Below are 17,601 nucleotides of genomic sequence, written 5' to 3'. Positions count from 1 at the left end.
AATCACTTGGCAAAATGTTTGCTTTGCTGATTGCTCACGACTTAATCAAGCGCTGCGTCAGCACTCGCATTCATTGAAGGATTGATTGATGCACTGGCCGATGGCTAGTTTTTCCTGCCCCCGGGCAAACATCTGGTCAACCATCCATCAGCCATCAGCCATCATCAGCAACCGGGAGCACTGGGGAACCTGCTACCGCTGACACACGGCAAATTGTCCATTCCAGTGGCAACTCTTTGGCAAACACAACTGGCGTGCTTGTTTCAGTTAAAGTTTTCCAAAAGAGAAAATGGGAAAACCCCTGGCGAAAGGAAAGGGAGCGAGAGGCAAGCCCGACCGCAGTAAATAGCTTGTGCCACCCGCCCACTTGATATGGCAATGGCGAACCACTTTAACAACGCTATCTAAACCAACTTTGGCATGTCAGGGCCTCGACTCCTCCGCTCCCAGCAACCCCCGCCCGAAGTTTGGTTCTGGAAAATCAATAGAAGCCCGGCGACACATACCCACGCACTTATATTTATGCGGCACGCAGCTGCTCTCCCCCAACTCAGGTTCCCCGCTTTCTATTTTCTATTTTCCATTTCCCAACTCCATCTGCTTCCGCTTCAGTCCCTAAATCACGACCAGCAAGTGATAATATCCTGCCCGAAAACTCGACTATTTGACACTGTTAGCGAGCTGGGCGATTACTCAACGAAAGCGAGCTTATCGCAGGGAATACTATCATTATTATTTTAAACTTGAAGAGCTGTAAGGCAGTTAAGAAAACTATGGCAAGTGCTTTGGGTAGTATATAAACCCGTATATCTTCCGAGCTAATGGCCTGGGGCTTGTTTAGAGAGCACTGTTAATTATTATTTATGATAGCGCTTTGTCTACGACTCGCTGTTGCGAAAGAGATGTGCCTGCGACTGCGACTGTGTTTATATTTGCTTGACAACTGGCATTAACTTCGGCCAGATGACTGCATGTTTGTTTCGGGACAAGGGAAGCTCTACAAGAAAACACTATTAGTCAAAGCGGGACGTGACTAATGTATATACGCGTGTATATGCGCCAGGGTTCTTGAGCTGTTTTCCCAGATAGCAGAGAATCCCCTAACGACCTTTTATGCGCGTGTTTTTATTGCATCTGAGCCGGAGTGCCGGCTTGCAGTGAAATACCCTGGCAAATGGCATCGCCCGGAATCCTCTAACATTTAACGTTCAAGCGATTTGAAATCAAATCAATGTCAATGCCAGCCATAGTTGATGGCAGCTCGCGATGCGATTGCGACTCGACGGATATGCGATACTGCATGGATACGGATACTGGCCTGATTGCCCAGTCTGATTGCCATTGACCAGGGATGTGGGTGTGGGTGTGGGTGGCTGATCTCCAAGGCAGATAGGGCCAAGCATAATTGACAGGCCAACAGGCGTGTGCGACTATCTTCCCCACAGTAGCTCAAACGCACTCCCACACGCAGTCGCAGAGATACGCAGATACACCAGGAGTGTGTAGTCTACTTTCAGGCGGGCTGCCTAAAAGCCTGTTTCCGGCGATATGGGAATTTGCGCCTTGTTGCCTCGCGTCCGCTACGCAGTCAAGTGGCGTGCCACGCCCCTCACGCCCAAACACTTTGGAGCAGGCTTACAGGGAGAAAAATAGCGAACCAATATAAAGATATCAAAATCAGTAGGTGTTTAGGTATTAATCGAGTGGAATATCTAAAGTATAGGTCGCATTTTAAGGTAAATAGTTTTTATTTAAAGTCGATTTTTGGGTAATTCTGATTTAATATACTTAAATTAGGTTTATTTTTAACTTTGGTCTTATACAAAAGTTTTTAAAAATAAACTTTGATATATGCAAATGTCTAAATTTGAAAAATGTGTTGTTATTTATAGTAAAAAAATCAACTTGACAAAGAGTAGTTAAAACAAGTTGAATGGTATTTATAACTTGTTATAAAAATGTTTGGATCATCACTAACAACGCGTTATAATGTAAATCCCCCTCTAAATGGGAACTTATGAACCATCAAGACAGCTTTGTAGTTTTTGATAAAGTAAATTTTATTTATGCAAGTTCCTTAAACTGAATTTCCTTCAGTGCGGTGACTTTCGCTAAACGCCCGACCATTTAAATCTTAACCCGCAGCTTTGGGCTCGGCTTTGTGTGCGTATCCTTGCAGGGGTGTGAAACACAGTTATAAATAAATAAGAATGCTCAAAACTCACACACCCTCACACGTCCTTACATCGAGACATAAAAAGGATATTGTTAAGTAATAAACAGTTTACGCTCTGACAGCACACAAAAGGCGTGAAAATGCTGGGCGGTGGGGGCGTGGCCGCTCAACTGTCAACACAAAATGATACACATCTGCACTCCGGCTTACGCACACATTCGCATTCGCACCAGATAAGGACGCACTCACACCGTTCCAAAAGATACAATACGAGCCCAGGCCGAACCACACCACTCACAAGTTTTGTGACAAGAAGGCATTTCAAATCGACGATTCGTATAACGACCGTCATCAAAGTTGTTGTTATAACGTCGCAGCTCCGGCAACAAGGACAATATCAAAATGTCGCCAATAACCGGGTGCAGGGGCTGAAGGGTATAGCCTTACAAGGGGCTAAAATATGCTGACATCGCCAACTGTTCCCACTCGCTCCTGTATTAAACATGTCATTTGACGTCCTGGATTCGAGCACCGAGCACCGAACACCGACCAGCGAACACCGAACACCGAAACCTGTCAAACATCCCCTTGTTAGCATAACGAATCTAAATACCTCTGTCACGGAAGCCTGACAAATCTAGTGCCTGAAACAAAGCCCCCACAAAGGACATAGCGAACTACAGCGAGCCATATCTGCCAAAGCGATTTATGGCTGGAGCAAAGTGTGCAGAAACATTTACTGGCTGGATTTGCCTCGATTTGGGATTTCACCGAAGGACTTTAAATCTCGGTAAAGTGTCAGGTTTTCGCCAGTGCTTTGTGCGTTTGCATGCTGGGGCCACTTTGGCTCAAGCTAAATATTTAATTCGATAACTTCGTTTCCCATGTTGACTATGAGGAGGCTATTTGGCCAAAGTATCTGTTGAATTCTGGCAATTGTATCTTCAAGTCCATGACGCCATAGACAGCTAGTTCTTGTTATCTTCTAGACAAACCAGATCATAGCCATGAGATAATTTTGCCGCAATATCTAATGGGTTCTTAGCCAATGGCTAATTGTACAATAGTGGTATCTCCAAGCAATGATAGTCGCTATCAGGCAGTATTTACTATCGTCTGTTTAAACTGGAACATAGCCATGGGTTTAATTTGCCACAAAATCCGTTGGGTCCCTAGCCTATGCCTAAATTTATAATTGTGGGTGGTATCTTGAAGTCCATGATGCGATAGTAGCTATCAGGCACCACTTACTGTCTTGCATTCAAACTGGATCATATAACACCGAGAACCAGAAGTAGAGACTATCAAGATGAAGGGAAGCTATCAGGTGGGATCGCACAAACGTAATTGCCCTACCTATCGCCGGTGCTTCGGACCACTATTGTATTTCCCCTATCGAGTCACCGTATCTGATTCGGCTCCGTGCGTCATCTACCATATGCCTTATATAGTTCCTTTTATACGATCGCCAGGGGACGGTGCAAAGCCAGCTGATATCTGCGGCTGCCAAAGTGGCCAGTTGATTAGACGACACGCGATCCGAAGGCGAGTGCGAATGCTCTGATTTATACTTCATGAAAATCAAAATCGAAACAGAGCTAACGATTTCCCCAAGAGTCAAACACGGAAAGGACCGAAACCGGATCCCCAGGTGAGTGATCGGCCACGCCCGGCGTGAGATTACGCCCTCCCTCACCTCAACGTCCCGCTACTTCATCAGTACGGCGCACCTGGCTGAGCGGCAGATCCGTGGCTCAGTTGCTTGCCAGGAAGCGAGCGAAGGCCACCCACCCGACGGGCGGGCGAAACTATGTATAGTCACGCCTGAGACGAACTGCGGGGCGTTCCACAATCCACTCTTGAGTCTCCAGCGTTCAGCTCAGCGTTCCCGTCAAGTCCCGATTCCCCACTGCCTCCGAGCACGCAGTCAATCCCATCCCGGAGTGAGTATCCCTGGGGACAAATCCCGCAGCACTTCACTTGTACATCAGAGTCGTGACTGACAGGTCTAAGACTATTTACAAGCGCGGTCGCAATAATAGCACCAGTGTATAAACGTCTTGTTCAAAAGATAAAGTTAGTCCTTTAATTACTAGTGAGCGTTTGGAAACATACCACTCAGATTTTCAAAGTTATAGATTAATACTATTTCCTAAAATCAATATTACAAATACAATCTTCCTTTTCTAATGGAAACTATTAGAGTTGCCTGGGTAGTGGTTAAACTAAACTTTATGTTAATTGTGTGCCTCTTATAACTACAGTTATAATTTACTTTTCTTTTATTGAATACCAATTTCAAATTAAAATGTTAGGACTAAAAAATATTTGGTTTAAGATCATGTTTTTTTAAGAACTCATGCACAACGATGTGCTCAGGCCAAAATCCAGGACTTAAGATCCTAAAATATACGGGATCAGGTGCCAAGACTTTGAACGATGATATCTTTCGCCTTTGTTTATTATATATTTTTCTCACAACAATGTCTTCGGGATCGGGATAAGAAAGTTTGGCCACTATGTAGTGTTTAAGGCCTTCTTCAGTAGTCGATGTCGTAAGCCTGGAAACGAACACGGCCTTCAGTGGAGGAACAGCTCTCAGGATGTCAGGGATAGGTATAATGGGCAGTGCCACAGGTCTCGAATTTTGATGCCATATTCTGGCCGGAGGTTCCTTCAAAGTCTCGGATCCAGAATGCGCAGTATCTAGAGACACCGCAGCTTTGGTCTCTCCCTCAGTAACAGTATCCCCACCATTCGTTGTATCTTGTTTCAATGGCTGAGAAGCAGTATCCTCAGGAATAGTAGCCAACTGACAGTCTTGTAAATCTATTGAACAATAATTACGTTCTTAAAAAGATGGAATTTCGGAAAAACTAAGCTTCTTACGAGATGCAAAGGCTGATTCCAATTTTGAATACTTTTCATGGACTGCCCGAAGTTCGCTGAAGAGCTCACTAATTTCCATTCGAGTCTGCCTCATGTACCTTCCCATTTGGGACTTTATCACTCTGCAGTCTTCGCAGGACCATTTGAGGCCATTTTTCATATCCATTAGGTCCAGAATATTTTGAGATATGCCCGCGCACTTGATATGGGCATATTCGTCACAGAGCCAGCACCTCAAATTCTCCTGGTCACTGCTGATTAAATTGTTGAACTCGCAGTTATCGATGCAGCAGATAAACATTTTTAGAGTTGTGTGGGGGCAAGTCTTTAAACCAGAACAATCAGTACAACAAACAAACGATAAACAGGTTAAAAGCACAGAACTCTGATAATTCTTTGCGCTTATCAATTTATTTATTTTTGTGGAAAATCACCGATAATCACTATCGAAAACAGTCTTTTTAGTCAGGCAGGGAAACACGCACGAGGGATAGTAATACTTATAAATCAGAATAATACGGAGACAAAAATTGCGGGAGCACGCTATTCGTGCGTCAATCTCTCTCAAAATTCGAATGTCGAATGACCACAAAAAGCCCTCAGAAATGGTATATGGTGGTGTTCAGATTTTGGTGTAAAAAGAATCCACTAAAGTTGCTATGCTCGCAGTGGCTTATCGCTGAAGTAAGAGAAGTGAGCAGTCCCGATATTCTCCACTGTAAATAAAGCGCTCTAAGGGAACAACATGATTGTCATACAAGAGTTTTGTTGTTATAGCACTTTGAGTATGATATATGGGCACACACGAACGATGGTATTTATATATAGATCGGAGACCAAAATCACGGGGGACCGGATAAGTTGCGTCAATCTTTTTCGAAGTTCGAATGACGAATGATCAAAAAGCCCTCCAAAATGGTACACGGTGGTGGTTGAATTTTGGGGTAAGCAGAACGAATCGCAAAGTTTTTGTGCTCACAACGGCTTATCGCCACAGTAAGAGAAATGAGCTGGCCGGGTTTCTCCACTATAAATAAAATCATCTGTAGGGAGAACATGAATATCATACGAAAATAGCCTTCTTATGACACATTTAAAACGCTATGATATATTACTTTATATAGAATAACACGATGGCCAACATTTCGGGAGCCCGAAGCGGCGTCATTCTCTTTCGGAGTTCGAATGACGAATAAACAAAAAGCCCACCGAAATGGTATAGTATGGTGAATGGATTTGGGTTTAAATAGAACCAGCCCCAAAAGTTTTATGCTCGCGACGGCCTATTGCCAAAGTGAGAGAAGTGGGCGCCCCGATATTCCCCACTATAAATAAAAAGCTCTGCAGAAAAAGCATGAATATCACTCAAAAATATTATTGGTTAACACCTGGAATACGAAATTGGCAGATTTGCATCTGCAGTGCTAGTATTTTGACCACATCTGTGTGCTGTGCCGCCGTGTGGGAATAGAAATGAAATGCGCAGGGAAAGCCGCTTAGCTGGGAGACGGAAAGTATGCGAATAAATTATGTGTGGCCACCTAGCATATATGCTAGGAATCCACATGAGATGCTGTAATCCTCACATGTCTGCCCGGCATATTGGGCTCTGCAGGCGTCTTTTGTTCGCTACGAAAGTGTTTTTGAAATGAGGAGCCACACGGCCAACAGAGTTAGCACAATATTTGCATGGCTACCAAGACGATAGCCTGCATTTCGTCAAACTTGGCTGAATACCTCAGAGAATAATAAACAAACCAGAAAAACAGCGAAGGGACGTTCGCTTGATTCAGAGCTCAACCGAATGGTTAATAATAAAAGGGGGAACTCGGGCATTTACTTCTGAAGGCCGTTTATATTTGAATGTGTACCTCTTAGACCCAAATAGACAAATATTTATATGGTGATAATAAAATAAATCGTTCTTTTATGATAAGGGAATCTCCCATTTCAGAAAATTGCATTTTCAGTTATAATAGACTTTTTCCACTCCCATTCCGATTATTGGTCAGAATGAGACATATTACACAAGCGATTAACCGTATAAGTAGGTAAAAACGAGGCATTGGTTTTTTACCTAAAAGTGTACTAGGTAAATTAAATTACACAACGGTGTAAAAGCATTTTATATTTCTGGAAAAAGTCGTATTTCTCTTTAATTACACCATTGACATTTCAGCGAAACAGCTGGGATCATAGCTTTTTCCGACCCATTTTTTGCCATATTTTCCGTGTCTGAGCTCCCCCGATGGCCCGCCGTATGTAGGTGGTGTGTGGCGGGCAAACCGAAAAAACACCGAGCACAGAACAAAAGCAAAAGCCGTGCACACCAAATAATTATGAACTGGGGGACACAGACATGACAGGGAGAAATGCCGACGGAGGAGGGGAGAAAGCAGCGAAAGAGACAGACGGACAGGTGGTAATATGGGGATTTCGGGCGGCGGATTTAGTCGTGCGTTGGCTGCCAACTGCGCCTGCGAATCGCGAAAAAATGGAATCCCAAATCCGTGCCAGCTGACGGGCAACTAAACTGCACAGAAACATCTGTACGGAAATTACTTAGCAGCCAATTAGCCGTGTGGTGTTCGATTTACTAGACGATTTTGGTCGGGAATGCTCCTTGAACTTGGAACCAAACCGAAAAATTGGATCTACTTCGGAGAGTCGGGGAACGTATCTACACGAGTATATTCGTACGTATGTAGCTACGTAACAGCGCCAGCGCAACGTAAACAAAATGCCGTTCTATCGCTGGGCCCGCTCATCTTTTCCCATTCTCATTTTTACACAGGGAGAAATTCATATGAACCACAATGAAGGCACAGTTTGTAAAATATGGTCTGGAATACTTGCACAAAAATAACAAAAACTTACTGAAACACACTGCTTTGCCTTTAGCTATAGGAAATTGTTAATGGTAATTCCCATCACTATACTATTTTCTTAAAGGGTATGCTTTTCAAAATATATTGTGCTGCTTAGAATATCACTTTAGATTACGTAGTATCTTAGACAAAGTATTTTATTAAAAAACGTTTTTAATAAATACGAATTTCAGCATTTTTTCAGAACTATAAATTGATTAGGCTTAAGAACAGAGTGGTTTCATGAAAGAAGGGACTAATCCAATATGTCTGGAAATCTCATTAAAATCAAAATTAGATTAGACTAGAATCTAGTTATGCTGTCACGAAAACACTGGTACACTAACCAAAATGACTGGAAATCACAGAAAATTGTCTTAATACGTTAGTCCCTGTTGAAAAGGCAGTAGTAAATTATCTATCAGATATCTTTGCAGCTATAGCTACTGGCCTTAGGATAAGAAAATTATTTTAGTCGTCGCCTAAAAATTAGGAATTCAGAGATTTCTTTTAGATCTACTAATTTCTCTGCCTGCATTTCTATTCCCGTTCCCACGTTCATACTCTTTCATATTCGCTCAGCGGCATTCTCAGTCGCAGTCCTTGGTGAAACGCGGCGCGTTCGATCGCCAGACGATTATATTTTTTTTTGTTTGTGCTAATTTTAAAATCCGCGTTAATTTTAGTTCTACAGCCTTTAAGCAGCGTAAAGGCTGCCTGAAAAATCAGAGTTCGGTGCGATTGATGAGTGGGGAAATGTAAGGAACGCGAACGTGGTAGCTGCATTCCTTGCCCGGGGCAAATCCTTTTTAATTAATTTGCAATCTCTTAACCCGACGTGCAACCATTTTCCAATAATGGCCAAATGCAATTTACCGCCGGAATGAAAGAGGAGAGGAGAAAGTGGAACGCTTGCCCAGCATATGTTCCGAGCTCCCAGAGGGGCGTCCGTGTGTCTCATCTTCATTTACTTTCACCGCTTTCTCCCCTGCCATCCCCTTTTCCCATTTCCCAGCTGTCTGCCATCCCGCTCTTTGTCTATCTATATATCGGCACTGCTGTCGGCTCTTGTTGTAATTGCTAAATTAATGCAAACGCTGATGATTATCTGAGCCCCTGCGCCATAAACCGTGGGGCATATTGATTTATTGGATTTCGAAGCCAGAGCCACAGCGTCGGGCCTCCGAGTGAGTGTGCTGTGATCCAATGTGCATATTAAAACCGGGAAGCTCAAGTGTAAATACGACCCAGCTCGAAATGCAGATGTTTTCACGGAAAATTTACCTATCTGAACTGTAAGCTAAAAGTTCCTAGTGTCAGTTTATTTTCTAAAGGAATGCATATCTCCTGCGAGCAAAAGGTGCCTTGTTGGACACTGAAGAAAATTGAATATTTAGAATTGTACTTTAACATGCGGCGTAAAGCATCTTTGAGTTTAACCTGCGGTCGAGAAAACGTCTCCGAGCTACTTGAAAAAGTATTGGAAAACTCGTATAATATTAGTAGACTGAAAATAACTTATAAACTTCAATATGTTTGCAAATCGCTTTAGCAAAAGCAAAATCCATTTGATATTAATTCTTAATTTTAACCGTACATAGCGGAACTTAAGTTACTTAACTGGATAACCGGACTCCTGTGATATTTGATCACAACTTTATTAACTGTCTGTTTGCTCAATAATCAAATCAGTAAAATGCCAAATATAATATTTTTTAATGCATTATCAATGAAAATTACTTATGTCAAAGTTGCTGCATTCCCTTGCCCGATATCTTGATTTTGAAGTTATAAAAGTGGGACCGCCGTGTCTTCAACACCCTTTTCTGCCAGTCGTCGACAGTTTTATCTGCAAATGTGCAATTCACTCGTTTTCCCCTGCTTTATTTCTGCATTTATCTTGGCTCTGGCTTGTCAGTCACTTGTTTGCCTTCGGTTGCCATCCAAACGTTAATGTTTTCGGTTCCGTTTCTGGTTCCCGCTATTGACATTGGGGAATTATGTACACATGCACATAGTATCGATCTTGGTCAAGCGTGCCTCTGCACTTCCCTCTCCTCCGTTTACAATTCAATTTGCAACAAACTTTCTGCAGCAGAATTTCATCTCGGTCTGTTTTTCATTTTCCCGGAAAACGAACTTTGTTTGCCTGTAGTTTTGCGTCTGCTCGGCCCGATTTTATAGCTGCACTTTTGTTTATGTTTTATGCTGTCTATTTACGCATTTAATTTCGTTTTCGTGTAAATAGACAAAACAGCTGAACGACTGCCTGGCAAAGCTCAAAGAAAGCTACGCCCCCAACAGAAAGGGGGAAATAAAAACTCTAGTTAAATTTAATTTCTACAAATTTTAGCAGATTGTTTTGTGGATACGTAAAGATGGGAATATTGGTTCGAAAGGGAATAAAATAAATAATTTAAATGGCATCTTTTGGAAGCAGTTAGCTTAGAAATACAGTACATTCCGTGTTACAAAAAGTGCAATAGAATTCAAATTTAGTATTGATAATATGCAGTTTAAGCACAAAGTATTTAATTGGAGAAACAATTTTGATTTAGAATTGAATCCAGTCATTTTTATCAAAATTTATTTATGTTTTAAAATCAATTTGTAGTTATAGAACCTAAATTGTTATAGAGGCACTGCACCATTTTCTGCAATACATTTGGTAGGTCGATTTAAAAAAAGGTTCTAGGTTTTTATAAATATTTGTTGGATAAGGAAATTGTTGTATCTAGTGGTAATTATCTCTTAATTACCCATTTCCAAACCCCTTGCACCACCCTGCTGAAGCATGCCTCTCATTTTGGCGATCTGGGCGGGCTCTTGTAGCGACTATTTGCGGGCTTTCGCAACCTTCGCAGTGGCACTGTGCCTGGCGACACACTCGTGATGCAATGCACCCGAAATAGGTGCCCGAGAATAGGCACAAGTCAACTAACTAACGATTCTCCCTCCGATTCTGCTCTCCCCCTCCGCAGGTGCAGCGGCCCAACTGCGTCAGAGTGTTGAACGTGCCATTGCGAGAATGCCTTCTCGCGGTCCCACGTCATAGTCACCATCATTAGCAACTGGCAACCAGCAACAAGCAACTAGCAACACTCCTGGCAGCAACACTAATTGCAACTAGCTACAAGCAACTGCAACTGCACCAGCACAAATCACAGCCAAATCGAACGCAACAAAGCTTCCAGAGTCAGGCCAACGGGACTGGAGAGCCCCATTCAGCACTTCCAGGATCAAGAGATAAGCCATCCCAGCTAGCGAATAACCAGCCATGCAGTTGCTTCTCAAGTCGATCTTCACCTGCGCACTATTCGTGGTCTTTGTGTACGCCACCGCCCAGTCGCTGCTCAAAGTCCAGGAGGCCGAGGCGCGGCAGGCGGCGTACCTCAACATCAGCTCCTCCAGCGACGACGACCGGAGCAGCAGTAATCTCAGCCAGGACGATGGCCACTTCCTCAGTCGGCGGCTGAGGCAGGCGCCGGCAAGGCAGGTGACGCACGGAGAGGAGGGCCTTGAGGGGGCGCCATCCCAGCTGGAAGACGACCTGAAGCAGCTGATGAAGACCAATGTGGACGCACCCGATGTGGAGGAACTGCGCCAGTGCAGCGAGGGCCTGGTCCTGCCCCTGTGGATGCCCCAGCGCAACATTTCCATTGGCGACCGGCTCATCCGCGGCTTTGTCTACTTCATCCTACTGATCTACCTGTTCGTGGGCGTGTCCATCATCGCGGATCGCTTCATGGCCGCCATCGAGGCCATCACCTCGATTGAAAGGGCAGTGGTGGTCAAGGGTCCCAACAACACCAAGCAGGTGATGCACGTGCGGATCTGGAACGAGACGGTGGCCAATCTCACGCTGATGGCCCTCGGCTCGAGTGCCCCCGAGATCCTGCTCTCGGTGATCGAGATCTATGCCAAGGACTTCGAGAGCGGGGACCTGGGACCCGGCACCATCGTGGGATCCGCCGCCTACAACCTGTTCATGATCATCGCCGTCTGTATGATCTGGATCCCGGCGGGTGAGGTGCGGAGGATCCGGCATCTGCGCGTCTTCTTCGTGACCGCCCTCTTCTCGATCTTCGCCTACGTGTGGCTGTGGCTCATCCTGTCTGTGTTCACACCCGGCGTGATCCTCGTGTGGGAGGCGATCGTGACCCTGCTCTTCTTTCCGCTGACCGTGCTCTGGGCATACATCGCCGAGCGTCGTCTATTGGTCTACAAGTACATGGACAAGAACTACCGGGTGAACAAGCGCGGCACCGTGGTGGCCGGCGAGCACGACCAGGTGGAGATGGATGCGGAGAAGGGACCCAAACACCCGATGGTCACCTCCTCGCGCCCGAACGACGCCGAGGCCTTCGACGAGGCCCGTCGCGAGTACATCCATGTGCTGACGGAGCTGCGCCAGAAGTACCCCGATGCCGATCTCGAGCAGCTGGAGATGATGGCCCAGGAGCAGGTGCTGGCGCGGAGCAACAAGTCGCGCGCCTTCTACCGCATCCAGGCCACCCGCAAGATGGTCGGCAGCGGTAACCTGATGCGCAAGATCCAGGAGCGGGCGCACAGCGATCTCACCGAGGTGAAGGCCCAGCTGCACGCCGGCGACGAGGAGGAGGCGGACGACCCCATCCGGATGTACTTCGAGCCGGGTCACTACACCGTCATGGAGAACTGCGGCGAGTTTGAGGTGCGGGTGGTGCGCCGCGGCGACATCTCTACCTATGCCAGCGTCGAGTACGAGACCCAGGATGGCACCGCCTCCGCCGGCAACGATTATGTCGGCCGGAAGGGCCTGCTCAGCTTTCCGCCAGGCGTCGATGAGCAGCGCTTCCGCATCGAGGTGATCGACGACGACGTCTTCGAGGAGGACGAGTGCTTCTACATCCGGCTCTTCAATCCCTCGGAGGGCGTCAAGCTGGCCGTGCCGATGATCGCCACCGTCATGATCCTGGACGACGACCACGCGGGCATCTTCGCCTTCACGGACTCGGTCTTCGAGATCACCGAGTCCGTCGGCCGCTTCGAGCTGAAGGTGATGCGCTACTCCGGCGCCCGCGGCACCGTCATCGTGCCCTACTGGACCGAGAACGACACGGCCACCGACTCCAAGGACTACGAGGAGGCCCGTGGCGAACTCATCTTTGAGAACAATGAATCTGAGTGAGTAGTACTTGTTATTATATTTTTTATTATGGTTCGGCCTTTTTAAGATATAGTTTTAGTTCTTTAAATCGCATGTCATTATGACATCTGCTTTTATGCAAAACTTTTACATCTTAGCGAATATTTATTTTAAAGATTAAATGTAAACTTGAATTTTAAAGTTTGCGTCGAATCTAATTTTAAGAAGTAATGCTGGCCCAAAATATGATAGCAAACCGGGCATCTTCTTTTTTAAGCTACCCAGAACAGAAATATCCATCAGGTATTTGTTTACTAAAGCAATCACATGACATAGATATGAAATATCATGCGGAAGCTAAAGTTTCTTTCGCCTTTTGATTTTAGTTTGACCTACATAATTCCAGGCCTGGATAGCATTAGTTTTCCGTGGGAATGCCCGGTTAAGTTGTGCCTGCACATGCAGGCCAAGAGACCCCGGTTGCTCCGCCCACCCCTCGATTCCGGCAATATATCCTCCTATATCCCAACGCCCGGTGTCACGCAATGCGAACTCCCGGCGGAGTCTTTCGGCGAACTCGCAATTTCCGCTTTGGGAATAGACAGGCCGTGGGATGTGGAAGTGGATGTGCGTGAGACACTGCGCCGCGAATCGATTAAAGTCGGAATAATTGGGGCTTTTAATTGCCACACCAGCTGCCAGTTGGCATTGTCGGTGGCTCGGAGCGGAGTTTGGGTTTCAGTTCGAGTTTGTGTGCCGCCCGGCAAAATGGCAAACTTGCTTCCCAAGCCCCCATCGCGAATCTATTATCGTCGAGCGCGTGTATGGGGGGAGGGTGTAGATTTTCGCCCCTGCTGGGTGCCCCTGGCTGCCCCAATTGTCTGCGTGCTGGGTGACAATGCCAGACCCAGACCCAGACCCCCATCGCCATCCCCATCCCCATCCCTTCCAGACATTAACACCCCGGTCCGTAGGCCCGACAAGCTGTAATTAATTTTGCAAAATTTATTCATTTTGACAAACATTTGGCAGACGACAGCCGCACTCAGTTAACTGCGTTTGCATATGTTTTTGCGGCTTTCATGGCCATGTCCGAAATGTCCAGGAACACGCAACATGGCCACACATATAGGTCAGGCGGGGCGGCCCGGTTGGAGGATGGCGCTTTAAGATGATTTATGGCCCGAGAAAACGACCAGCATATGCCGGGAATTAGGCTGGCCGAGAATCTGGGAAATGGCTTCAATTTGATGGGCACTAATCATGATTTACTTGCTGACTTAATTAAAGCACAGACAGGACCTGTTACACTGGGATAAAGGAAAGGCTTTGAAGTGGGGTGAATTATAGTTATAGATCATTTTTATATTTGACTCTTTTAATTTATTACTCATTATTAATATTTTACTTGGTTTAAAAGTGTTAATTTGCATGCCTGAAAGTATGCAACATACTCACTAAAAATGTAATTTGAGATTGATTGTAATATTCATTTACTTACATTCAATTCTATTTCCAACACATTGCAGAAATTAAATGTATATATTTTTTATCAGATGGTACTTTTTGCTCACTGTATTTAATGTTTATTAGGTAAAGCAGTTCCCCCTTGGACATTTCTTCGCTGTATGTTATTCCTTAGACTCCACTGAACAAAGCCTCGTTTATGGTTGTCCTGGTTTTCTGCCAACTCCCCGGGGCTGTTTCGCGTAAAATTGTTTCAAACACGTCGCCACAGACATAACATGAATTTTTGAGGATTTCTGCATTATTAAGTAGGAACGAAAGCGGAGCGGACAATTAGGAGGGGCACGTTGTTGGGCTGCCAGCGTGAAAACGTCAACGGGGGAAAACTTACAGGAATTAAGTGGCGACGATGTGAAGATGAACATGGATATAGTTATGGGGATGGGCTTGAGGATGGGAGCGGGCGTGTCCTGGTGAAACGCACCCAGAGTGCTCGTTAAGCTGCCCCTGAGCTTTTCGGCGAGTCAGTGCTTAAGCCGTTTTCCCATTTGCCGCGACAGTTGAAACACTTTTTAATGTCTGTGTTGCGGACTGGCTGGATGGATGCAATTGCCCTTGCCGCTATTTGAGTCGCAATTATTTGCCAACTTTTAAAACGTTTCATTGTCGCCAGTGAACGAATGAATTTCCTGCTCCTTCTCCTGGTCCTGCTCCTTTTCCTTCTTGGCTGAGTGAGTGCACGTCCTGGCGATCCTTGCGGGCCTTTTGTGGCATTTACAGCCACTCAAGCTGAATGCCTTGCGGTGCCGTTGGTAATAATGTTTGTTTTAATGTTGCCAGTTTCGCTGGCGAACTGCCAGCCAAGTGGGCCAACTTCCAGTTCAACTCCCACACATCGATGAGGATCTCGGGGGCATCATCTTCTTCCCTTCTGCCGGCGGTAGAAGTAAAGTTGCCATAAACTAGCTTCCACAATTAAGCGGGTTTTGATGTATTTTTAAATGGCCATTAAAGAGACGCCGCTTTAAAGTGCTTCGAAATGAGAAATAAAGAAAGAAGGGAGCTAAATTACATTGCTGGAAAATCCACTTTGAAGTCGATGCGTGTAGCTGTGGCTGTGGCTGCAATAAATTTGTTTTTTCGCCACAGCAACTTTCTGCTCGCTCTTCACTTTAATGAAAATCAAAATCCGCCTCGGCCGCCACTGCCGCCTCTACCGCCTGGTGCCAGATATATAGATGTAGCCGTAGAGCCGTACGGCCCAGACATTTGCCAGCTTTCAGGCAGCGGAAATGCGCAACAGCAGCAGCCGTGTAGTCGGTCGTCATAAAAAACAGCAGCACCAGCAGCAGTAGTCGGCAATGCCATAAAATTCCCAGCGAAACTGAAAAAATATATGGAAAAAAGGCACAAAGTGCCAACACTGTTGCATAAATTTGTATAATCTGCCCGGGCGGAGTGCCGGGCACATTTGGATTGAGTTATAGGACCTTAAATAACCGCCTCTTGCAGCGCGCTACGAGTATTCGAAAAGGAGGCCGAAATCCATAGCCTACTTTTTGGGGCCGCATTTAAGATAAGACTCCCCGGGGAAGGCGGGGCTTCCATTAGTTAAGCCAGACAGGTTTTGCAGACAACTTTACTGTGCGTGGCATTTGTTAATTAGCCGCAGCTTAGGTGGCTTGCCACATGGCCTAAATGCTGCTCCCCAATGGGAAATGTATAAAAAGAGCGAGCAGAGGTGCTGGCAAATTAAAGAATCTCTTTTGGGCGCGTTCAAGACATCTAGTTCCCCTCCACTTGCCCAGGTTTTATAGACAATCCCGCGTGAGCATCCGCAATGGCAAATTCGAGCTCATAAAAGTCAAACATAAAATATGCACAAAGCTCAGGGGTTGAGAAGTACCGAGATAGGGCAAATATTTTATTAAGCACACATAATCTAAAATTGAAATTTATGCTATTTCCACCGAAGAATTCTGTACTCCGTGTTCCGGATTGAGGAACAGGAATTGGAGGCCGACCAACCTACAAGTTGCCATCGTCGTGTGCGGTTTTGCTTTAATTTTCCATGTAGCATTTCCTCTGGCCGGCGGGGAATTCGCCGGAACGGACCAGCTGCTTAACTGACTGACAAGTAAGCGCAGTCTGCCTCCAAGTGGTTGTCTTGTCTTCGTCCAGCTACATCCTCGCCCGCATCCCCCTCCGCCTGCTCATCCACCCGTCTTCCTTTGTGGCAGGCTGCCTCAGTGCCAGCCGTTTCCCATCCATGTGAGCATGTAAGGTGAGGGGGAGCACACAACCGCAGTGCCCCCGACTAAGCGCATTTGGAGGCTCTGGGGCACTCCCTGAATCCTGAGTCGGTTGTCAGGGTCCGCAACCTGAGAACTCGATTCGCAGGAGCTGATTCCGCATGGGAATACTACGGAACAGAGTTGCCAGCTGTGACTTGCAAGCATTAGCTAATAAAGTGTTTGGAGTACTTAAAAGTAGATATTTATTGCTTCAGAAAGTGCAATCCTAAAAGGCCTTTAAATCACAAATATTCTTAAAATGAAAGTGCAACATTTAATAAGACAAACCTTTAAAAACCATCCTTAAACTGAAATACTATTATTTCGCTTACAATTCTAAGAAACTAAATAGAATTTAAAAGTCTCTTACAAATAAAACCATGCAAAACAGCATTCAAAACGGTTATACTTTCATTCAATATTCAAATGAATGTGTATCCTAAAAACATTTTTGTATTACATCAATAAAATTCCACTTTTAAAGTTCCGCTATATAATCAGACTCACCTTATATTATGAAATTTGTAGCACGATGTTTCAAGAAGTTTCCCAAGTAAACCTCTACTTAAGCCTTAAAATATCGAAGAGGGCACCACTTGCAAGACCGGATAGCTGGGCTGTAAAGTGCAAACAAGGGATGTAGGATGCGTCTGTGTGCCTTTTTTAAGACCAGATACAAGCACACAAAGCTATTTACGGCTGAAATAATTCTTCCACACGATTCACATTCCTGTGGTGTGTCCACAAAGGGTATCTTCGATTCGATCGGGCCGAGTGCTG

At 45.4% G+C, this 17,601-nt stretch overlaps 2 protein-coding genes across 11 annotated transcripts in view; one reads left to right on the top strand and one right to left on the bottom strand.

The window, feature by feature from the left end:
* Window positions 1–17,601, top strand: part of LOC108027214 (sodium/calcium exchanger 3) — a 39,527-nt gene that overhangs the window by 4,794 nt on the left and 17,132 nt on the right. For 5 of the 10 annotated variants that reach the window (XM_017098540.3, XM_050889530.1, XM_017098541.3 and 2 more), the window contains exons 1-3: window positions 3,696–3,827; window positions 3,897–4,119; window positions 10,914–13,098. In XM_017098540.3, coding sequence (XP_016954029.1) covers window positions 11,210–13,098 — 1,889 coding nt within the window. In that variant the 5' untranslated portion in view covers window positions 3,696–3,827; window positions 3,897–4,119; window positions 10,914–11,209. Of the gene's footprint in view, window positions 1–3,695; window positions 3,828–3,896; window positions 4,120–7,548; window positions 7,762–8,522; window positions 8,691–8,947; window positions 9,228–10,913; window positions 13,099–17,601 lie in introns of those variants that run through there. The other 5 variants (XM_050889534.1, XM_050889533.1, XM_050889531.1 and 2 more) reach the window with 5 other exon arrangements.
* Window positions 4,252–6,080, bottom strand: LOC108027216 (uncharacterized). Its single transcript, XM_017098543.3, has 2 exons — window positions 5,066–6,080; window positions 4,252–5,005 (listed from the first exon to the last, which is right to left on the bottom strand). The coding sequence occupies exons 1-2, from the start codon at window positions 5,364–5,366 to the stop codon at window positions 4,494–4,496; spliced, it is 813 nt and encodes a 270-aa protein (XP_016954032.1). The 5' UTR covers window positions 5,367–6,080; the 3' UTR covers window positions 4,252–4,493.

The sequence above is a fragment of the Drosophila biarmipes genome, chromosome 3R (genome assembly GCF_025231255.1).
Source record: "Drosophila biarmipes strain raj3 chromosome 3R, RU_DBia_V1.1, whole genome shotgun sequence".
Taxonomy (NCBI): domain Eukaryota; kingdom Metazoa; phylum Arthropoda; class Insecta; order Diptera; family Drosophilidae; genus Drosophila; species Drosophila biarmipes.
The sequence above is the reverse complement of the archived record's forward strand: the minus strand, read 5'-3'. Positions and strand labels throughout refer to the sequence as shown.